This window comes from Coccinella septempunctata, chromosome 3 (assembly GCF_907165205.1).
Source record: "Coccinella septempunctata chromosome 3, icCocSept1.1, whole genome shotgun sequence".
NCBI lineage: Eukaryota > Metazoa > Arthropoda > Insecta > Coleoptera > Coccinellidae > Coccinella > Coccinella septempunctata.
Window position 1 is genome coordinate 10,175,623 of NC_058191.1, and position 25,613 is coordinate 10,201,235.

The window sequence follows — 25,613 nt, forward strand, 5'->3', positions numbered from 1 at the left end:
TGAGGGTGCAATAATTGATTGACGATTTCCAGCATTTAAATTTTGAGTTATTGGTTGAAGAAGTAAGTAAGTACGCTGCTTCGGCGATTGTCGTAGGTAGCTGCTAGGGTTCATTAACCTACCTGATGAGTCCGACCCTAGCAGTGGGACGAAACAATCACTCCAAGAGCACGCCATTCTTCAAATGGCGTGAACTCACCCCAGCAGTGCCGCCAAAGTGGTGACCCCGACGTGATGGGGGAGGGCCGTCTTAACGACGTATCCCAGAAGACCAGACCGGTTGAGACAATAGCTCGCTCACAATGCACGCTCCCATCTCTGGTATTTCTGACGCTACTCTAGACGCCCTTTCCCATCTTCGTAAACGGCGGTACCCTGCCTACCGTATCGCATCGCTTCCCCAGTCAGCGCCGCTGGTGGGGGAGTGTTGTGGCGGCGTAGTTGCACCCATGGTAGAGGAATACTTCATCTCACCATGATGGTACCAAGGGTAGCCAAACGATGGCATCACTGCGCACGACGGTTGCGATCACAGGGTAGATTATACGTCTATTGCGGTGCAGCATACGCCAAACGATGGCGCCACCGGCGACGCAACACTCTATACCCTCGACGTAACCGGCGTTTATAGCAGGCACAAACTACGCTGCTTCGGCGATTGTCGTAGGTAGCTGCTAGGGTTCATTAACCTACCTGATGAGTCCGACCCTAGCAGTGGGACGAAACAATCACCCCAAGAGCACGCATTTCCTCAAATAGCGTGAACTCAGCCCAGCACATACCGCCAAACATCCTCATGTTATTATTATATACAGGGTCCTGCAATAGTGCGTTAGGCTTCCCATAGCTGCCACACCAGATGTTTTAGAAATTTAGTTGACGAGCATTTCCTTTGTACATTTCAACAAATGAGTGATTTTTTAAATGGAACACCCCTTATATTTTTGCATATTTTCAATGCTCTTCACTATCTCTACCATGATGCAAAATATTAGGGATATTTTTCCAACGGTACGGATCTTATTCAGGAAAAACTGCAAAATTTCGACGAAGCAGTAGTTCGGTAAAAGCCCTTTACCGATTTACAGAAGCGATAGAAACATGAATTTGATCCGATTTTCTTTTAACTTTAGAATCTGCCTAGTCATCGTTACCAAATGATCAACCTCTCTTATACAGGGTGTCCGTTATCAATGTCCAAATATGAAGAATTTCAAATTGTTTTTTCCTGATTTTTTCAAATGTAACACCCTGTGTTTTTTCCATGATGATGTACACAGTTTAAAATCTTACATTTTTTTAGATGTAACGAAAGGGAAAATAGCCCTTTTGGTTACTCCTGAAAAAATGTAAGATTTTAAACTGTATACATCATCATGGAAAAAATACAAGGTGTTACATTTGAAAATATCGAGAAAAAACAATTTGAAATTCTTCATATTTGGACATTGATAACGGACATCCTTGTATAAGACAGGTTGATCATTAAGGAACGATGACTAGGCAAATTCTTAAGTTAAAAGAAAACCGGATCAAATTCATGTTTCTATCGGATCTGGAAATGAAAAAATGGAAGGCAAACAATGTTAAAACATTTTTTTTTCAATAAAGTACATGACAGAAAATACCCAAGAATATGTACTCATTGATAGTTACACAGTGGTGGTAAATTAACAATATAAAGAAAGATAAAGAAAGTATAACTTTGCATTCACAAAACAGATTGAAAGACAAAAAAACAATTCTATACTCAACTATAATTCATAAAGAAATGCCTCAGTACCAGAAAAACTCTCCAATGATTTTGAAAAATGATACACATTATAAAGAGGTTTCATCGTTTTTACAAATTTCCACCTCATTTGAGAGTAATTTGACCATTTGTTTTCTGGTTCTGATTTTAATTGTCATACTTTTAATTTCAATTCAGGATTTTGACGTCATTCGAAACCGTAAACATTCCGGACCGTTTTTAGTTCTGAAAAAAGATATCGCTCCGTGGAAAACATCCTGTATTTGGAGATATAATAACCGAGTTTTTGTTCGCTAGTACCGATAAGCCAGAGTCAAGACATTTTCATCGACGCGAATATTACCCATTTTCCGATATTCCGTTTCCAACCCCTCCACCACCGGTGGGTATAAAAAAATGTCCCCCCCTCCACAGGTCAATTCATTTTGATCATTCTGTACCCAGTATTCGATTCGTTAATGGATAGTGATTCTGTACTTAGTGGCTATTCAAATTCTGTAGATTCATTCTAGTTAATTCTTTTTATCAATGTTGATTTGGAGTGTTCTCCAAAGCCATAATTCTGCTATCATTCTTTTTTTTACCGTCATAGTAAATTGCGAGTCCACCGGTGCGCCGAGTGCAAAAGCAATTGTTGAAACCGACCCTCAAGACGAGCCGTCCAGAGTCAAGAGGTAAGACAGCACTCTGTACTATTATATCTGGAAACCTCAGCTTTCCCCTTCACCCATTCTTCGCCACAATTTATGTTCTACCCCTACTATTTTACGACTCTCTGCTGGTGTGAAAACCCGGAGGGAACAGGGCGCACTCAGGGGTGAACCACCTTTCCATTTTTTCCTTAGTTGCCAGTGTCCACCTCTACTGTTCCTACCAATCTCTGCTGGTGAACCTGAGAGGAACAGAAAGCACTCTCAAGTGAACCGCCGTGTTTCTGTGCCGTCATCTTCAAACCCTACCCCAGCTGAGTTCATTGTGCGTAAAGTGTGAGTCTTGGTTCTGGAGGCGAACAAGTCCGTAACACGTAACACCACCGTGGTGCGTTTAGATACCCTTTTTTTCCGTTCAGCGCACTCCGTGAATTCACCACCTTTGCATTGCTGTTTGCAGCTATCTAATTTCGAGAAAAAACCCTGTAATAATATGTGTAGATTGATTGATTTATTTCATCTCCCTGTAAATAGGTGGAGTTTTTAGAGTTATGTAATGGTGCCTATTGTGTTCCTTATTGCGAAACAACTAATAAACTTTGTGAACTCGGAATTTCCCTAGTTATCGCCACCCGGGTACGTTTGCTATTTTTCCTTTTACTTTTAAAGAATAACTGGCGCTCGAGACAACCGAGCAAACGATACAATATTAATAATATTGAACCTTGTTAAGTGTGCAAAATGATGTTGTAGGAAGTGAACAAAACAAGGACTGGTTGCAACCAAAAATCTGGATCTCGAACTGATACAAGTAGTAGTGAGGGATATTTTTCCCAAAGCATTGTTGTCTTATGAATTTTCCATATACCCTATCTAATGAACCAGCACATTCCAGATAGTTCACTTTGCTTGCCTCAAACTGATATACATACATATATTTTCGGAAATCGCGCATCGATCTGACTCAAATGCGTCTGTCGAACCGTCGTTTGTCATGATAACAATAGCCAACTGTTTTTTTTTCAATGTTAGGTAACATATTATGAAAACCATCGTAGACGGAACTGACAATATCTTATCTTTTACCTGTTCTGTTAATAATAGTATTAGCCTACAAAATCAGTGAATGCTGAAGATGAAAATTTTGTGCGTTACTAACACTGTATAAACTATACGAACCGATTTTTTCACCTCTTTCATTAAAAAAATAATCTTTGAAATTCGTGATTGTTTTTTTAATGACTTCAGAAATATTGTTGAGATTCTAACCAAAAGAATTGTGGGCTCATAAATTATACAGGGTGAGTCTTTGACTTATACCTTTGAGTATTCAACCCAATCAAAGGTTTAATACTCAAGGCTTATACATATATTTCATCATTAGATTCTTGTCAAAATAAACACTTTTTTTTTATTTTTTCTGATTCAGCCTAAATAAAAAAGATAATAAATCAAATGAGCTACTGAAATTACGTTGGCCAGACATATTGAATATTATTCTCTTGATTTGAATTTAATTTTCCATAATAATAATAAATTTAGCTTGCAACCACATTTATTATCTATGCGTATTCATCTCCAATATGTAAAAGAATTTATTATCGTTATTTATTTCATGTCGTAACATTGGCAGAGTCTTTCCCTTTCTCTATGGTCTAAAAGTTACCAGATTCAAACATAACCCATTCAACCTTTCTTTCGATATCAGCTCTGAACATTCAAATGTTCTTTTTGTTTCATAGGTCAACAAACAAAGAACACCATAATGACAACAAAATTCCTTTCAAAATAAACAGGCTAAATCGATGACACTACACATTCACAGTACCTACCCAATTTTTCGAATTCCATGAATATTTTTTATTTTTGAATATCAAATTACTCGAAGAAGGCGCATTAAACGAGAAAAGGAATGAAGAATACTTTTATTTTCCAAAATGGTCCAATATTTATTCATCTCGCTTTTGAGAGTTGAGTTCTTTGAATTTCTTGTTTCTTGTATTTTTAAGATTTGGGTGGAATTTTGTGTTCGTGAAAGATTCATCATATCGATTAAAAACTACTATATGTTCCGAAAATCATTCCATTCGATGAAATTGTTCATAAGATATTACTGACAATTACATTTTTTCTTTCTTCTCAATCGAGCCAAATTGGAAGAAATGAGAGATGAAGTGTTTCTTTTGACCCGAAGGAATCTTTTTTAGAAATAGATGTAGAAAGTCAAAGATTAATATCCTTTTCTAGAGGTCATTGATCTTGAAATAAAGGATTATATGGAGTTTTACACAGGGTGTTTCAAAATTCAGTGCTTTTGCACTGAATTGCCTTAAAATCATTATTTTAAGGCGGAAAGTTCATATAAATAAAGGCCCCCCAAACGCTAAGTTACGGAGCTACAGGATGTTAAATGTTTTTTCAGTTTTTCTATATAGCTCCTGCAGTTTTCGGCGTATTTGGCTTAAATTTGAGACTTTCATTAAGCTAAAGATTCTACATAATCGGATGTGCCAAATAATAATGAATATCTACAACGTGATATTTTTCCGCAGTCATTTTCCCTCCACCATCCCAGGATATTTCCGACGTGAGGTACTGGTGTATTCCAAAACTATATCTCCTGACATTTGTTCATGTCCCTTACCATTTTCAAGAAAATTGCTGCTGAACAAAGGCTGCTATTATCAAATAGAAAAACGTATTGACTTGGATTTTTTACAAAAGAAGTTGGAAATTATTCACTCCTTCTGTCAAATATTTCGAAAATTGCAGAAACTATAGAGGAAAAAAACTTGTAGCATCCTCTATACCTCAAATGTTAGGACCTGCACGTCTTTCTTTCATATGAAATTTTCTTGAATTGGGTCCACGAATCGTCCTCCTCAATTTAAGCATGGCTTTATTAAAAAGATCATGAGAGTAAACTCTCATATATGATGGTCGACTATTATTCCATTTACGGTGTGAAAACACGTCAGTAAGTGATACTATCCAAGAGCTCATATTTCACATCACGAAAGATAAAAACCTTTTAACAGAGAAAAACTTACCACTAAACAGTCTTCGTAGTCATCAGTCATTTCATCTGATGATTTGAACATTTTTTTATGGGCTTTCTTGAATTCGTCCATCAGTTTGCAATGTTGACTCTGCTTATCTGGACTGAATACATCTACAATCTTCTTCATCTGCAATTGCTCGTCGATGGAAGGTTTACTCTCCAATTTTTTCTTCTGGAATATAATATGATCATTCATCAATCGGGGTATGACCATCATTTTTGCGATATTAATACAAAGGGTGTTCTAAGAGGTTAGTGTTTTTTTTCAAGAAGATATAAAAGTGATAGAAATAAGTTATTTCCCCAAAAATCGCTTGAATAGAATATTGAAGATAGTTGGGCTATCAACTCCTTCCCCTTCAAGTCTGATGCGGTTTCTTTAAATTCCAAATATAGGTCTGATTCTTTCTGTGGAACAAGCACGATTTTTTTTTCTAAATCGTACAGTACAAAGTTATTGAATATACATACATGTTCCTATGGTTCAAAAATTATACGATTCATATTGAATTGAAAAAAAAATTGCTTTCATCTATATAGGGTGTTTCAGAAAGCCCAGGCGTGATCTCACTCTCATATTCCAAATATAGTAAGTCTTTGCCTTATACATATATTTCAACAGTAGAATTTTGAAATCAAAGAAATACTTTTTTCCTTTATCATTTCTACCAATTTCGAGATGGAGAGAAGATATAAAGAAGTATCAATGGAAAAAAGCCCTTCAGTATCAAAAGCTTATTCTGTAAACAAACTTGTCATCACTACACTATTCAGGAGGAGGCAGGGTTTTTTTACTGAGGTTTTTACCTAAGCTTTTGTATCATACGCCGAATTGTAAGTTGTAAGGTACCCCGTCACACTAACTTCCGTTAGAACTTATACATATGCTAAATTGTTTGATAACTGAAAATGTATTGCTGACATTCGAAAGAATATATATATACCAATTTGGCCTTGTTAAAAACATACAGCCATTCTAAGTTATCATAATGAGATATAATGATGCCACCCCTGAAAAAATCCCTTCAAAATAACAAGATAAATATATAACAATATACAGGTTGAGTCTTTGACTCGTACAAATATTTTAACAGTAGGGTTAGGTCCAAAAAAACACTTTTTTCTTCTACCATTTTTTCAGAATCGGCTGCGTATAAAACAAAGGCATAGAGACATGGGCTGAGCATTCCCTTTCCATCTGTGCATGAAATACAGCCAAAAAACGTGACAGGAAGAAACTGAACATCAGGTCAGATAGTTGATAGAATTGCACAGATATTTTTTATTTTTGAATATCATGCAAATTACTCCGAGGAAATATAAGGAATACTTTTACTTTTCAAAATGGCCAAATGGTCATAGTGACAATAGACAATTCAATTTACTTTCTTGGCTTCTTTGAATTTCTGGTATTTTTTTTATGGTATATAATGGTCATAATGAACTGCAGATCTCCGTTTAAAACAAAACTTTTGCACAAAAATTATGTATTATTATGCTATACGAAACAAGGGCTTTACAATTCCACGAAATAAATATGAACTAATGACAACTTTCAAACCTGACTAAGATAACTCAATATTTGGAAAACTAATGAAAGGCAAAACCTATTCCCTTAAATAAAAGAGACCAAAACTTTAGATATTAAAATATGATAATTAAGTGGAAAACAGTCAGATTTCAAGGAAAACTCCTTAATTTTCGCCCAATATTTCGACACTGTTTATCGTCCCTTCATGCAGTAGAAGAGAAAGAATGCTAGAAAAGGAAGTTGACACACTATTTTGAGATTGCAATCAAGAGATGTTAATCAAACTAGAAGACTTAAAAATTATATAGTTATGGCGTTACCATTGTAAAATATGTATTTTGTTGGACATGTTCAATATCAAATTATTTTTTTTTGATTATAGTACCGAATAATTGCACAACAATGAAATGTGATAGTAATTAAATCATTTTTTATTACTTAAGTGGACAGTAGTTTTGCCTTATATAATTAGATCTATATTTGCTTGGATAAAAAGGTTGTGGGTCATTATTTGCTGTTCAAATCAAGAGAAACTATCACTAACTATTACCAACAACTACAACAACAATGTTAGCGTTGTACTGCGCTGTGCATTAAAATGAAAAGGGACAAAGACACAGCAAGATCATTTCGCGGCAGTGCGATCCTCAACCGGTCAAAACATACTCAAAGAGGTTCTAACCATATCCCGTATTCTCTATTATTAAGCTGCATTCACAATCAATTCGCGGGCCGAAGTGCACTTCGGCACGGAAGCTTAGCATATGGCCAGAGACAAACTTTTTTTTGTTTGTCTCTGATATGGCGTTCTCTGTTACCATTCATAATGAAATTCAAGACTAGTATGGGATTGGAAATTGACAAAATTTCTTGCAAGCTGCAAACTATTACTTTGGCAAGGAATTTCGTGCCGGCTATGGATGATGCTAATGCTTATGTTTTGATCAGTTACGTGTTTAATTCATTTGAGTATTTTGTCCGAAGTTTATTGCGAATGGTAAATTCCGCGCCAACTTTCGTACCGAAGTGCACTTCGACCCGCGAATTTATTGTGAATGCAGTTTTACTTCCGACTACAACTTCTTCTGTGCACTTACAACAAGTTTGAGGATAAGGATCATTAAACGAATCGAGGTTCTCAAAATACAAAACGTCACCAGATGCTTAATTAAATAAAGTGGTCTATATACACAAACGAAATTATTTACACACCTCATTCCGCCTCTGTATCTCCATCGACAAAGCACTAGACAAACTGCAAGAAGCTAAACTATTTCTACTACCAGCTTCTCCAAAACTGAAAACACTATTGCTGGAACTAGCCAAACCATTTTCCGAACCATAACTGGAATCTTCTACATCACTTCTATGAACGTCAACCACTACAGTTTTAGTTCTTTGTGCGTCATGCCCATGAGGTATCAACTCCTGCTTTTGCCTGCCAATAGTGCCGTAATCATTTTCTATTACCTGACACTCATCACTGCCGTTGTTACTTATTATCGTTGCATTTTCGGTCAGATTTATGATGGTTGGCTTGAAGTATGGCTTTTCTTGTTCTTCCAAATCATCCCATTCTATGTTGTTCCATTGAGAAGTGCACTTCAAGCGGTCTAGACGGTCTTCCAAGTCGAAGTTTTCTTCTTTGACGATGGATAAGCGTTTGGAATCGGACCATGACGGGCTTTGGTCACCTGTAACTGAGCTGGCAGAGCTGTTGTAACCGCTTGATTCTCCTGGGAAAAGTTCTGAACCAGCTCCTTTTCGAACAATTAGGTCCAGCTGCCTGGACATTTTCATTAAGTTGACAGCCTGAAATCAATATTATGATATTATTATAACGTCTATTCAATCTTTTTTTGTCAAACTATGATCATTTGATTTGAAGGAGATAAATATAGTGATCGTATTGTTTTCTATTGTATTTATTCAAACACTGAATTTTCGAAGTTTACGACAACTATTTTTGACACATGTGCTAGCATCAAAGTGAGTATAATTTATTTTTTAACCCATTGGCATTTTTCGTAGCTAGTTACGAAAGCTTAAAATATTTCGCAACTGTCGATGAAGCAATACTTGGTCCCATAGCAACGAAGTAAAAAAGAAATATCTCCGAACTCACTAGACTAAATGATTCAAGAGGAGTCTAGGAGGGACGCTCGTATGAAAGTTTTTGGTTTTTTAAAAATGAATTCAAATTTTGTCACATCCTATTCAAAATCAGAAAAAATATTTTGCGAATCACGATGGAAACACTATTTGTCATAACTCACTTGCTTTTGCGCAACTCACTTCGATCGTTGCAGAAATACGCTCGTTACAAAAAATAATGCTTTTCCTAATTGGTTCCACAAATAACTATTATATTAGAAATCATATACATGTCTTATTAACTTTCGGATGATAGTCATTTTTGTGATCCAGCATCTGCCGTAAAAAAAGGATGTTTTTTTTTATCATTTGCAATGTACGAAATGAAAATAACGCATGACTATAAGGATAATAATTTCGCGAACGAGAATGTGATGAATTGGATTGATGGAAAAATGGTTTGAATGTGAAAAAAGCAGAAAAAAAGAAATGAATACCATGAATTACAGTTCGAAACTGACTAATTGTTTTTTTAAAACTGATAAATTCAACAAACTGTAATCGATCCAATAAATAGTAATTGATAATATTTAATGAGATTTGTGATGATTGGAGGTCGAGTAAAATTTATTTTACATAGGTATCTTTTTATGATACTAATATTTCCTTCAATTATTTGCAGAAATCCCTCGAATGCTAGCTTCTATTGCCTGATACATATTGCGTTCAATCACATCTCAGTGATTTATTGATGTTTATTTTTTCAAGTACGAAGTACAGGGTGGGCAAAATTCATTATTATCTACTGAGGGGATCTCGAGAACTATAGCAGCTAGATAAAAACTGATGACACATTATCTCATTTTTCCTGACTAATTAAAATCTGAAATTAGAACCGGCCTATCGTACTCGAAAATTATTGTAACATACTACAGGCACTTTTTTATCAGTATTCCCAATGTAATACATATTATTGAATTTTCCAGTACAGCCATTTTGAAAATATGACAGAGATTTCTGATTTTTTTAAAATTAAATTAGATATAGTTGAAAATTCTTTCATCTAGCTTGAAATTTTTTGCTGATTTCAAAAATGTATCGCATGTAAGCATTCACCTGAATATTTCATGTGAAAAAATATGAAATTTTCCCTAATTTCCCCTTTCACTATTGAAAAGGTGATCAGTATAAAGGCTTCATAATAGAGTCTGTTAAATATTCATTTATCTTTCATGGACTCGATACTCTGAATCATTTTTTCTATGGATCTATTCCTTCCAGAGCGAAATCTTTCATGAGATATTATTAGAAGAAAAATTCGATCCAGTAACCTTTTGTCTGAAAGGAACTAGTGAATTAAGTATTATTTCATTAAAAGAAAATCAATAGCAGCATAATTCACATCGGCAATGCCATACGTACGTAGTGAGAAATAGATGAATGCATCTTAGCTTCAGCTGAAGATGTTTTACAATAAGAACAATATGATATTCGAACTTCTCTTAGAAAAGTGTCTGTAGAATGTAACAATAATTTTCGAGTACGATTTGAAACAAGCGAGAAATTCAATATTATTGAAAATGGCAATTTTTCAATTTTGTGTTCAACTCAAAATCTAAAAATGAATGTCCGGTTTAGTTTTCAGATTTGGATTAGTCAGGAAAAAAGAGCTAGAGATGAATATGTCAGCCGTTTTCTTCTAACTGCTATAGTTCTCCGCGATCACCTCAGTATAGTACGAATTTTGTACATTTCAGATGAATTATATAGAATAGAGTTAAAAGTAATGTACAACATTCAAATCTTCGGTTTTATTTTGGTAGAAAAATTCAGGTGGTTATTATTTCAAATCACTAAACTTTTCATGTATAATTGAAGAAGTGTTTGTCATGCACCATCCACGAGGGGTGCTTGTTGAGTTTTGTGCCAGAAAAGACGCCTAGTTGCAGGGGATGATTTCGTAATTGATGAGGGTTTTATCAACCCTTTTTTTTATCACAAGGGCGATGTTTCTATAGAAAACATATTGAATTAATTTTTCAACTTTGATCATAAATTTTGAGGAGATCTTTGACATACATTCTCATAGGGGAGTAATTGATGAATTATCTGAAATAAAAATCGCAATAACAAAGATTATTGAACATGCAATTTACACGTTATTCTATTATTTACTATCCAAACGAAAAGACATATTCAGGAGACTACCTCAACAACATCAAGCATTTCTCAGAGTAGGGAGTTCGACTCTCAATGAAGTTTCACTGATTTTTTTAAATTCATTTTGCAATCTGGAATGTTTCGACATACAAATTCAAAAATTATGGGCCTAAGAACACAAGCTGTGTCATGTTTTTTTATTATTTCAGATATTCGAACGGGACATTTGAATGGCTGTAAAAACGAAACCGTTTGATATTTTTCGATTCTGTTTTGATATTCGTGTTAGGTATGAAAGTAAGTACAATCGTGAAAAATTTCATCAATTTCGAGTGAAATTTTTTTTTCGCTGTAGACATGTAAAAAAAAAGTTGTGTTCGATTTCTGAAAAAATTTTTTCACAGATATCCTTTAAAAATTGTGTTAATTCAGGAAATGAAAATCAATTTGGCAACCGAAAAAAAAAATCACGAACATTGCAGGTTTTCCGTCATTTTGTAATTTTTTTTTCGGTGCTCTACACCATTTCTGAATGAAGCATCCAAAAATACTACGATATGACAAGAAACCATTACTTCCAGTCTTATACATAACCGACCACACTCAATATAATATCGCTCGAAAATGACATTAAACACCGTGTATCTCCCTTATGCTTCGAAAACGGGAAATATTTCATAAGAAAAAAATGATTCTCCCGATGTTCTCTACACGTCATATGAGTTTGTCCAGTTTATGATGAAACACCCTGTATATGACCAGAGAATAAATTCAAATTCAATAAATTCAACCCATTCATTAATCATCCCTATAATCGAGAAAGCGTCAATAGAAAAACCTTATCAATGACCAAATAATTCTCATCAACAAAAAGTCTATAAAAAAGTTGCCTACTTAATTCTAAATAAAAATCCAACTATTCTAGCATTTTTCTAAAAAAAAAAAAGTTGAAATAACGAATATATAAATCTTGTGCATTACTTTCTGCTCAGTCTGTATACTATCCTCAATATAATTTTCCTTCGTAACAGCACTTATTTTAAACCTTGTGTTCTTGTGTCTTCTGTTAATTAATATTTTTTTCGAAAAAGCATATCATCATTTTGTAATATTACAGCATACTGATCACGTATAATTTTGCTCGAACCTTTGACATATATATCATAAATTTGATGGAATAGAAAGTATTTTGTATTCGTATCTTTGTATATTTTTTCTTCACGATTCAAGAATATTTCTCGTAAATTCTTCTCCAAATTGAGAAAATGATTTATTTACCTCATTGAATGGTATATCACTAAAATCCACATTATTGCAGACAAGAATTTGGTCACCAGGTCTCAGCCCCGCTTCCCTTGCTATTCCTCCTTCTTTGGTGAATTGAACAAAGATTCCAGGTTTCCATTCGGGTCCTTTACATATACTGAAAAAAATTCCAGTAAATAAGTGATAATTTGGGATATAGCGTTACAAGTGGGTAGTGTAGTTTCATGTAGAACATACAACAAACAAACATAACTCGAAAAAGGCAATGTAATAAAATTCGGACCTATTGGACCAAGTGTGATGAATTGCAAAAAAATTCAACCAATAATTGTACTATCATGTAGGTACTGAATTTTTGCAGGTGGGTTTGGCTGGTGCGGCTTTGAGTGAGTATCAGTTTGTTCTAAAATATGTTTCACTCCTCAACTTTTTACTGTCAGAAAGCTGGAAAGGCTGTTGTAGGGAATGTACTAGATTTTTATACCAAGTTCCATCGACTTATCTAGTTGTTTAAAAAAAAAAGTTGGGAGGATGGACAGAGTTTTTTAATTTGCTTTTGGATTTTTCAATGGTCGATTTCAAAAAGTTCATTATTGGGAATAAAATTGGAAAATCCAATAGGTATGCTTCTATATTTTTGGGAATTGATGCTTACCCACATCCTAGTTTTGATCTAGGCGATACTGCTATTGTCATCCTCACATCGTGCATTTTCTCAAGGAAAGGTGATAGCCTCATTGAGCTGGTATCTGTTATAATCTGCCAACTAAGTGCATCCGATTTTTTTCTGCGAAAATACGAATCTAGTTAGAACTGTGAGATAGGTTTCCATCGTCGAAAAGCCTGATATAATTGGATGATTCCAGACTAATAAATAATTTGCTAGGAGTAAATGAAAGTTGAGAAAAAAATTAATTCGTGATTCCTTGATAAAAAAAAGTGTGAGTCTTCTATATGAACTTTTTTTTGGGCAGTTCCTGCTTACATACAGCTTCTTAGTTATTGCACCTGAAAAGCAATTTTCAATATTTTTGTTAGAAATCAGAAAACTAATGAAATTTTGGTTTTGTTTCGCTTTAATTGAAGGGGTAGAAGAAGACACCACTAAAATTTGTATCGTGAGAAACTAGTAGGTGGATAGGGAAACACCATCTAATTTTGTTCATTCCTTTCTCGATCTAATAGAATGGTCTGCTCAATTTCATTTCTCTAAGTTCTATGCTTTCTAAGGAAAAAACATTGCTTTTCCAGGTGCCTTATTCAGGGGGTTGTATCTAAGCAGGGTCTGCTTTATATAAAAGAATCACACTATTTTTCAACAAGTACCTAATCAACCCCAGTGTACAGTTACCGGAAAATTTTAATCCTCCATTATTTCCCTCAAAAATTAGTTTTAAATTTTAAAGGGCCATCCACATAAATGGACGTTTCTGCAACTGAACTCTAATAATATTTGAATATTAGGGCATTGTCTTCAACTACAGAAAAAAGACTAGAAGAAAGCGCAGGAATGCAATAAAATTCAAAATATACTTACTCTTTAACAGGAATCATGCTCACTCCTGAAAAAAAAATAGTATCAAAATGTAATTCAACTGTAGAATTTGTTCATATCATATAATGGATTCGAAGATTACCCTGATATATTTCAACGATAGTCATATATAACAATCAGATTATTTGCTGTATACCTCTTGGGAAAACGATTTAAATTTTTATTATCAATGCTCATATATGAGGTGTAGCGTTTCATGTTTCATTTACCTCCTACATCGAAATAAAGGAATAGACGGAAACAAATATTCTAAAAAAATTTTTTTACCCTCTTTGATTTCAAGTGAGAATAGTTTATTGTCGGTCTGAAGATGTGAAACTATTAGCTTCTACGAAACCGGCCACCTTATTAAATAACTATTAGAAAGAAGAATATTAGTTTCATTCCAGAAATTCTTTAGCTTCCTACTTCGACTAATGAGCGGATTAAGTTTTTCCTGGTTGCCGAATTTGATGCTACTGGAACAAAAAGAGGGTGCATCGAGAGAGACGAAGCGAGGGACGTGGCTTAAGTCATGTAGTAATGGATCCGACCTTTAGTACTAGGAAATTGTCTGATGTATCTGGTGTTTCACGCACTACAATTCTGAGAATCCTTAAACAATATAAATTCCATCCTTATAAGATTGGTTCAGGAACTGAATGAGGATGTTCCCGATCGCCGACTTCACTCTATGAAGTGGCCAGTCAAATTATTAACGGTAAGCAAAACTATACATTTTCGATATCTGTTTTTCGGACAAGTGTTTATTTTATCTTAGCGGTATTGTAAACCAGCACGGATGGAACCTCCAGTTCTAAGATTCCAAGCAGAGACGAATGGCTCCGTTACAAGAAATTCTATCTACAAGGACCTTGCTGGTTTACTGATGGCTCCAGAACCAGTCAGGGATTTGGAGCTGGAGTCTACAGTCGTAGACCGCCGACTGAACTCAGTGCCAGTCTGGGAAAGTAGGCGACAGCATTTCAGGCAGAAATCTTCACCATTGATCTATGCGCCAGCCATTTGCTTAACATTGGTTGGGCGGGCAGGTTAATAAAAATCCTAACGCATAGTCAAGCTGCGATTAAATCTCTCGCAGCAGACAAATGCAACTCGGCACAGGTATTTGAATGCAGATCTAAACTCTCCAAATTGGGAAGTTTAAACAGACTGCAATTGATTTGGGTATCTGGACACTCCGGCTTCAGAGGCAACGAAGTATCGGATGCTTTAGCCAGAAAAGGCGCAACCTCAGCGCTTATTGGCTCGGAACCAGGTATAGGAATTTCCAATTCCTTAATCAGGGACCGGAACAACAGCTGGATAAGGCAAAAGGTCCTGGAGTACTGGCGCAACCGTCCTGGACTGCGTCACTCGCAGGGCTATTTCAGTGCCTCCCAGCCCATACACCAGTCGTTGGCTAGGATTTTCTAGAACAAATCTTAGATCTATAATGGCGGCTTTCACAGGACATTGTAGACTCAGAGCCCATCTTAAAAAGCTTAGCATCGTCAATGACCCCCTCTGCAGACTCTGCTTAGAGGAGGACGAAATTGAGCATATCCTCTGTGACTGCCCGGCGGCAGACAGGGTCAGACATGGAGTATTTGGTTCTCCGAAGATGATCCTAGAGGAACTCAAGAATCACTCCCCCTCCGACATCATCTCCTTTTTGGGCAGGATGGGACTGGAGGTAGAGATCTAGCTCTACGAGCTTGCCTGTGTGCTACAATAGACCGCTTGGTCGCAGTGGCAGGTTTGGTTTATCCGTCCAACACACCCAGCAATCAATAATCAGTAATCAGTAAACCTGCATAACTGTCGCTATTGGTCAGATGAAAATCTAAGATTATTTCGTGAGGTGAATACTCAGCTTCCCCAGAAATGTTTGGGCTGGTATTTATGAAAATCATGCATAATCGGTCTTTTTTTACACCCAGTAATCTCACTGGCCAAATTTATTTAGATCTATTGGAGAACGCTATTTGTCCAGCTCTCATGGAGAATGCAAAAGACCATAAAAAACGATCATTTTCCAACAAATTGGCGCACCACCTCATTTCGCTCAACCGGTGCGTCAGTTCTTAGATGAAAATTTCCCTCACGCCTGGATTGGAAGAAAGGGACATATTGAATGGCACCTCATATCACCTGATCTGGCTCCACTGTATTTTTTTCTATGGGGTCTCCTGAAATCCAAGATTTACGCTACTCAGTCTGAGTCACTGGATAATTTGCGAACTCAGATCGTTAATGAATGCATCCAAATTAGACCAGAATTCTTGAGTAATGTACAAGGTGGGCGAAATTGGTGATACCTGAACTACAACTTTTTAACCCAACGAGATAGAGGAAAATGAATGTACCATTCTTGTCGTCTTTTTTCGAGAAACTTATAATGCCATCAACTGCATTCCTCTATCTTCTTTTGTTTTCGAGTTATAGGCCAAAATTGAAATTTGGACGATTTCAACTTTGATCATTATCTCCGTTCCTGTTGGAGCTAGGATGTTGAAATGAAAACATTATACAGACTTTTTTTTATAGCAATCCAGTGGCGTACTATGATTTTTTCCTACAGGTATATTTGCTGAGCTACAACATGAAGTTGTGTTTTTTCTTTTGGAAACGGTCGTTTAAAATGACCTAGAAAGAATCGCCATTTTTTTTCCGTTTCAGAAATATATCATACATCTACATCGCCCTCAGATTCGTTCAGATATTATGAAAAATACAGTTTGTATTCATGTAAAATTTGAAATGAAGAGTATTATGGAAGCGGAATTATAGATTTATTTTTCAAGAAATCACAAATCTCGTAAGTTTCGAATATTTCCACAATGCCGCCAATAATGACTTCGAATTCTAATAAATGACAGTTGTTCTAAACCGAGATCAAACCATGGAGGATTGAATCAAGTATTCAAAAGCTAAATAATATTTAAACCATGCGTAGAGAAATACTATTGTGTGATTCAGCCTACTTAACACTCAATCATTTGAAATTCACATATAAACTATGTTTTTCATAATACCTGAACGCATCTGAGGGCGATGTATGATGTATGATATATTTCTGAAATGGAAAAAATGGAGATTCTTTCTAGGTCATTTTAAACTACTGTTTTCATAAGAAAAAACATAACTTTATATTATGGTTCAACAAATAATCTTGTAGGAAAACATCATAGTACGCCACTGGATAGCTATCAAAAAAGTGCCTGTATAATGTTTTCATTTTAACATCCTAGTACAAACAGAAACGGAGATAATGACCAATGTTGAAATCGCCCAAATTTAAATTTTGGCCAATAACTCGAAAACATAAGAAGATAGAGGAATGCAGTTTATGGCATTATTAGTTTCTCGAAAAAAGAAAACATGAATGATACATTCATTTTCCTCTATCTCGTTGGGTTAAAAAGTTGTAGTTCAGGTATCACCAATTTTGCCCACCCTGTACATGAGAGTTCTCAGCAAAAATTATATTATTGCATGAAAGTGAATGGTGCCCATTTCCAGCAATATAAACTAATCACAAAACTTGGTACTCTTTCGCTATTATACCTGTCATATCGTTGTCGATGGAAATTTTTGTATCAGATGCTACTTCGATAAGTTCTTCAACATCAGATATCGCAATACCCCTAATCGCTATTCAAAATTAAGGGGTTCCAGTTATGGGGATGCGTAAAATTTCGAGGCGAAAAAGTTGCTCCCCCTCGAAACAGAAAATGACCGGTCCGAGAGAATTTCCATTTTCATTTCAAAGCCGGAAAATCGAGGTTACGAGTTTTCGTTGGACACTGTATTACATCTGATGCCCAAATGAATCTAAAATTATGGTGTGGTTAGATCAGATGCTAGATGAACATTCGCTCAGCTTAGCTGTATCGCTTTGCTGATAGCGCTGGATTCGTCTAACAATTGTGGAGTAAAAAATTTTTTTTATTGGGGAAACAAATCAACCTAAAATTATTGCCAGAAAAAATCGTAGATATGCAATTGTCACGCCTAAATGCGTTTCCTGTTTTATTCAATCATGATGAAAGGAGAAAATGAAACAAACTTAGTAGCATTTTTGATTCAGTAATGAAATATAAATAATATCAGTTTTCCAGTAAATACTGAAATTCCGTTCGAACAATGTCTCGAGAGCAATGTACGATAAATTCAGCCAGGCAGAGCAAAACCGAATTACATAAATCTCTTGGAGAATAATAGGTAACTATGATACCAAATAGTGCATGATATGCTTTGTTCTTTTAAACTCTATACATTTCGGAATATTACGTACCTACGCTATTGATACAGTCCAGATTTTTTTTGGTTTTTCTCGATAGGGGACAGAGGAAGTGTGCAGAGGAATATGAAACTCATTGTATGAAAGATTGATTGAATCATTAATAAACCTTACATTCTAATCTACATTTGTCCACAGACATATGTATATCATTGTGATTTTGGTCTCAATTTGAGGAGAACAAAAATTTCAGAAAAAGAGAAAATTCCTCTTTTTCCTATCGTGACCATTGTATATGAAAAGTGAGAAATGTTCTTCGAATTTAATAGACAAAAATAAAAATCAATTAACGCTTTCATTATCAATTCGTAGAAAAAATTTTGTTCACACTGCTGGCGTTAATTTTATAAGCCTCCACACAGAGAGTTATCTTCCAGTGTGTAAATTTTGCATGGAATGTTGAGGATTCCTTGAAGAATTGAGAAAAATCTTGGGGTCTGCAGAGCGGTTGAATGTACTTAGAAATTCCAACGCCACAAAAAATCCAGTTTTATGATAGTGTATTTTCTCAGAAAATCGATGAACACTTTTACATGCACAATAAAGCATCTATGCCTACTGGTCAGTGTAATTCTAAATAACTAGACCTTCGACAACGTGAAGTGATCATTCATCTCGCGATCTAGACGGCGGCTGTTAGTCCTTAGTCAGAGATCATCGACCGACCTGTTCATTCACAGGGAAAAAGTGGGCGGCGTTGTATAATTCTCTATGCTCCGTTGGCTCGAATACACAATTTTGCAATAGGTTGGACAGTGTTTTCATTCTCCAAAATCAGTTTGGTTCTCTAGGCATATGATATCTTCTTCCTTATTCAAATTCAATGCCGAGTGACCTCTTGAAATAAACAAAATATTCAAAATAGTCCAAAAAAAAAAAGATGTTGTAACATCTTCGTCTACACAACAACTAGCCACGTTACAAAACGAAGTATTTAAAACATTTTGATTGAAACGAAGATTTCATAACAAAATAAATCTACCACATAGTAGATGCTGAATAACAAAACAAAAACAGCTAAAGACGATGCAAAAAATGTAGAATATATGTGCCTCTCACTCTTCAATAGAACTCCAGATTCTAACAGATACTAGTAAATTCAAGAGAGAAACTCGGAAACTTCTAACTGACTTGAAACCGTACAACATAGCAGACTATTTCGGATGCAATTCTTATCTGGGTGTATGAGATCCTATTGCAGTATTTTTTTTTGTCATTTCTTTTTTCTCATGTTTGACCTATTTTCTTTTCGTAATGTAATTCGATTATGAAAATAAATATTATGACTTTAGCCTTGCGGCTTTCACACTCCTCTCCAGAGGAAAATTCACTTATCCCAGATATCTCAGATATCAAAAGGATTAAGCTCTGTTGGAGCCCTTTCCAGGTTGTCGGGTTCGTGGTGGTGGTCGGGTCCGGGTCGCTCCTCGCCTCCCTGCTGTAGGTTGGATTCCTGCTCCACCCGCACTTCCTGTCGGAGCAGACGGTGTTCCTCTGCATTCCCCATGTACTTGCGTACAGTTCTCGCCGTTCCGAGCAGTACCGCCTTCTGCATGACTCTATAGATATTTTCGTCCAACTGAAGTTTCCTCAAGTTCTCTAGTAGTTTCTTCGGTATCAGGCCTGTAGAGGAAATTACAATAGGGATGGTCTTGATATCTTTCAGCTTCCACTGTCTTCTGGTCTGTTCCTCGAGATCTCTGTATTTTGAAATTTTTTCAGTGTGCCTATCTAGAAGATTGTTATTATTTGGAATTGCCACGTCGATGAATAGAGCTCTGTCCTAATCCTTATTGAGCAATATGAGGTCTGGTCTATTGTGGGTTATTTTTCGGTCTGTGAGAACCGTGCGATCCCAGTAGAGTTTGTGATGTTCGTTTTTCCAGCACAGCATCCGGATGGTAATTGTAATAAGGAACCTTTTTCGAAGTTAGAAGTTGGTGTTTTAGTGCCAATTCTTGGTGAAGGATCTTGGCAACAGCATCATGTCTAATATTATTATTATTATTAACCTCAGAGGAATATGAATGAAAATAAATCCAAAACATTCAGAGGGTCGTATGATGAATTTCAAGTTCTCTACAATATTTCCAATTAGAAATTTAGGATATACGCCTTCCACTTCGAATAGTGCATTTGGCTTTTCGAAATTATTTTGATTTTCTATCGCATCACACTTGCTATTTGTTCGCTGTTATATTCGGCATTATTATTCGTTTTTGTTATTTCGCTCACGCATTTGGTTTGTATTTTCAACACCTCATTTGAACCAAAAGTTAGAAGCAAATTTTCCCCAGCTAAGGGTCCCTGTGAAGAGTTGGGATTTGGAGCAGAGCCCCAAGTGATCGCAGCTTGCTGTTTGGTGAGTCATCTTTGATGACCACATTTTATTTTTGTTTTTTTTTTAATTTTCATATATATATTTCGCTTTCGCTCCAGCTTGAAAACAAAAAATACAGTTCGTCGTTGTCAATGATCACTCGTTAGATTTTGACAATGTTAGAGTGTTGTATACAGTACAAAATTTGTCAAAAAGATTAATTAATGAAATGATTTTTATAAGACGTACACCTAATACAGTAAATTTTAGAACAGATGTAGATACGTTGAGCGCTGTATATTTCAATTTAATCAAAGAAGTCAGATTATGACAGTGAACATGTGTGGGCCTATCTTTCATTGTTGTTTACCTCTTTGATCTCTCATATTGTTGCTCATATTACGATATGTACATTCAATTGCGTTAGAACCCTATTTTCCCTGTAAATTATGTATTCATATATTATATCATGTTTATAACTGTTATTCTGATATGGTGAGTTCTCTTTCTTGTTATAGTTGTTATATTTTATATATTTAATTGTAATATTTCATATTGTGTAAGTCTTTGAACATGACCTTATTGGGTCATTATGAAATCTAATTGGTTTTCATTTTAATTTCGACTTTTAAAAGATGTTTATATTTTTATTTCAAGATGTATGTGTACTTCTCATTGTTATTATTTTTATTTTTGACGTTTGTATTCCTTATGATTCTTTCTGAGTGTTCAATTGATTGTGTTTTCCTAATTTTGTAGCCTGAAGAAGGAAATAAAAGTTTCCGCAACTTCGCTGAAAGAATAATAAGTTTTTCATTTGGTTCCTTGTGCCGATATATACTACTGAATTAAAAAATACAGTCCACTTTTCTGTCCAAACTGACTGGGCTTTCGGGCTCATCATATAATAGTGAAAGAAAATCATAGTGTTCAGCTCGCATGAAATGTTCATTTCGCACCGGTGTGACTCACAGCATTCGATGAAACACATACTCGTGGAAAATGAGAAATGAGTGCCATCATACGTGTTTGCCAAACAATAGACTAATTTTAAGTAAAAATATTCAGGTAATTTCCTAAAGAAAGAACCCAATTAGATGAATTTGAAAAGTTTTTAATAATTACGCAAAGCTACATTTTGTCGTCGATCAATTAACAAAATTTTAGAGATTGATTTTCCTACATAAACAGAATATAAAGAGAATCGAATAAAGTAGGATTATTACCAATGAATAAACTTTTCTTATTACTGTACAGGTTGCGGATCTCGAGAACTATAGCAGCTACAGCTAGAAGAAAACGGATGACACATTCATGAGCTCTTTTTTCCTGAATAATACAAATCTGAAAACAGAACCCGCCTAACATTTCTAGTATTTGAGTTATGAAAAAAATTGATATTTTGACGATTTCCAAAAGCTGCCATAACATTTTTGTCTTCGAAGTTACAGATCTGGAACCTGAACCTTCTTAGGCTCTTTTATAGATGTAGAATCTACTGACGATTTTTTCCAATTCAGAAGAAACAAATTCAATGAAAGTTTGCATTTAAGAAAACGAAAGTTCGCCAGATGATTCGAAATGAAGAAATATTTTAAGCTCGTCGGTGGATTCTATGTAAATAAATGGCTGTAGAAGGTTCAAATTCCAGATCTGTAACTTCAAAGACAAAAAAATTAGGACAACTTTTCGAAATCGTCAAAATCTCAAATTTTGCTGATAACTCCAAAACGAAGAATCGTAGGAGCCACGGTTTTCACCATTCTTTGTTTCTCTGAAAAAGAGCTCGCAAATGTGTCATCCGTTTTCTTCTAGCTGCTATAGTTCTCGAGATCCCCTCAGTGGTCAACCAATTTTGCCCACCCTGTACTGTTGTAACATCACATTTCACATTTTAACAAAAGTTCGCAAATAGTAAATGTAAATGTGTCGATATAAATATTCTAAACTGAAAAACGTTTTTATTGCTGAAAATGGTAGAAGTGTGTTTATCATGAGTGTGAGCAAATAAATGAGTCCTGTCACTTGATTTCACTCTTCTTATTGATAAATTATCCAAAACCGGAAAGTAAATTCTTTATTTTCTTTTTTTATTCAGAACATTGTTTCAAAATTTATATCTGAACTGGAGACGACAATTCAAAGAATTTTCGTTCCAAGAGAGGCCGAAACATGTAAACAATAACTCTAGACCGCTTTCAAGATTATTGTCCCTCATCAGTACAGTGCAGTGTTACACATCTCAACCAGAGGATGGTGTCTTAAAGCGAAAATGGGGGCTCGCCATGAGTTGGTTCAGTCATGGCGCCATGGTCTCTCATGGCGATCCCCCAATTTCTCTCAAAGACACTCCGGTTGAGATGTGTAACACTGTACTGTGCTGATGAGGGACAATAATCCCGAAAACAGTCTACAGTTTCTGTTTATGAGTTTCGGCCTCTCTGGGAATTCCTGAGCTGGTTCACGACTATCTCGTATTAATGGAACCTGTGCTAGGTCAAATTTTATAGCTGATGTGCTGTATTTTTTTTTTGGTTTTTTCAAAATAATTTTCGACGGCTACCCCTGTACTATAAGTTTGAGCTTTATTGGTCATTTATTTAATTCACAGCATTTCCTTTTCATGGTCGCATCTCAAGAGTTTTTAGTTTATTGATTATGAATACACGTGAATATGTGCAATGAAAAATGTATGCATATGTGGGTAGCTGAGAATTCCCTCCTACCAAGCCTCGTAGAGATGATGAACTCCTGAATAATAAATAGAAACCTGTTATATGTGGTGGTGCAGTCGAGGATAAAATCAATTATTCCAAGGAAGAGTAAAATTAAAATTATTCTGACTGATGCGGAAACAACAAAGTAACGAAATATTTATGTTCACGCTCCTGCGGATAATGAAGGCAACAGCTATAATTGAGAATCATTTATAACTGTTCAATCAATGCCTACCTTTATAGAATAAAATTTGAATATGTGAGTATTTTCAACTTCTCTCCGTAATTCTTTTTGAGCGATTGTTCTTAAAAACGAGAGGGTTATCATAGTACTAAAATGTTTGCAATAGTCGAATTTTAAGCCGAAAATCATTGTGTGGAACTCAGTAAGGAAGAATTCGCGATCAAAATAAAATCTGTCCATCCGGCCGATCGTAGAATCCTGTAACTTTTGAGTTACAGGGTAGAGGGTAGCGCTGTGCTTCAGTACAGTATGAAGCAACGAGGTACACGGTACACTGCAGACAAATCAAAGATGCCTTAATAGCCAGCTACTAAAAAGAGCTCAGAGATATATGGAAATCACAGTTTTCTGGTGAAAAAAAGTTTCTGCTATGAACAACTTAGTAGTTATGATGATAATCTAGTAAAAAACAGGATAATAAAATTCGTGAGCTCGATAGATTCCCAAAAGAAGTGATGAACATGAATGGTAGCTTGCATCCCAACTGCTCTATACGAAGAATAAATCAATAAACTTTGGAAATAGTAGTGAGGATATTGAGAGGTGAAAACCCACTCTTGAGGATGGAAGCTCACCATGAAATCAGGAATAAAGATGCCTCCATATTAAGGGCTGGACTCAGTGTCCTGAGGAAACTCATTCATTCATTGCTGTATCTCGTTACCGGGAATAAATCTACAAAAAGACAAACAAAAATGGTGCGAACAGACTTATAATTTCTTAGGGCTAATTGCGACTGTGTGCCCCTTGTGACTGAAGAGATCCAACTATGCCCTACAGATCCTTCCACACTCCGATCATGGATAGAGTCACCAACCAGATCTCGATTCTCCATTATAACTGTGAACCAAAGACCTCCACTGTGACCTGTCTAACTCTAGTTGTTCCCAGTTATGATTGGCATTAACTGATTTTATGGATTGATGTAGTATATCCTTAAACCGCTTATACTGGCCTCCTGGTTTCCGGGCTCCCTCTGTGAATTTGCTAAACAGAGCTATTTTGGGGAGTCTCGTGTCTTGCATCCTCAGAATGTGGCCGCTCCATCTGAGTCGAGCCCTCCTTACTTGAGTCTCAATTATTGTACAACTCGCGTGTTGCAAGACTTCTGCTTTCGAAACATTGTAGAACTATCTGATGTGCATTATTTGTCTTAGATGACGTTGTTGCGTTTGTTCAAGCAGTTTAATATGTCGCCTGTAGAGTGTCCAGCTTTCGCTTCCGTAAAGAAGCGTTAGGAGGACCACTGCTTTGTATTTATGAAGCTTCCTAAGTATTTGAACTGCTCGACCTGTTCTAGAGTTTCATTGTCCAGGCTGATATCTGTTGGAAGGCTTTCTGGAGGACTTACCAGGATTTTGGTTTTATCGATATTGAGTCTGAGGCCTAAAGCTTCTTATATATGTTTATAGGTGTCCAACAGTATCCGCTGAGCTGCTAGCGATAAGTGCGCAGGCGTCTGCATATTGAAGTTCCGTGATGAACTTTGTACGGGTTTTTGCTCTGAGGCGCTTCAGGTTCAACAGGCCTCTATCAAATCTGAATCTTAATCCAACACTTCTTACAGGCATACTCATGTCAGCAATTATCGAGACAGCTATGGCGAAATTATTGAACAGTAAAGGCGCTAACATGCAGCCTTGTTTTATTCCAGAGTTGGTTAAGAAATGGTCGGTTGTAGAGCCATTATGCTGTATTCTAGCGGTGTTGTTAGTATGGAGGCTTTTACACAATGCTAAGAATTTTTCGGGTACTCCAAGGTCCCATGATGATAGCGCTCTCCGATTCACCGAGTCGAAGGCCTTACTTAAATCGATGTAGGATGTATAGATCTCTAATTGTTGTTCACGGTCCTTCTCTTGCAGCTGTAGCAGTGTAAAAATTAGGTCCACCGTACCTCGACTTGGTTGAAAGCCGCACTGGGAGGAAACTCATACTAGTCGATCAACAGACCAATGAAGAGTAGGAAGACAAAAA

General features: G+C 35.9%; 1 protein-coding gene across 2 annotated transcripts in view; it reads right to left on the bottom strand.

The window, feature by feature from the left end:
• LOC123309303 (harmonin) overlaps positions 1-25,613 on the bottom strand; it is a 92,291-nt gene that overhangs the window by 20,262 nt on the left and 46,416 nt on the right. For both annotated transcript variants that reach the window (XM_044892353.1, XM_044892354.1), the window contains exons 4-8: positions 14,053-14,077; positions 13,171-13,302; positions 12,528-12,672; positions 8,208-8,807; positions 5,454-5,636 (exon numbers count right to left, since the gene is read on the bottom strand). In XM_044892353.1, coding sequence (XP_044748288.1) covers positions 5,454-5,636; positions 8,208-8,807; positions 12,528-12,672; positions 13,171-13,302; positions 14,053-14,077 — 1,085 coding nt within the window. The remainder of the gene's footprint in view (positions 1-5,453; positions 5,637-8,207; positions 8,808-12,527; positions 12,673-13,170; positions 13,303-14,052; positions 14,078-25,613) is intronic.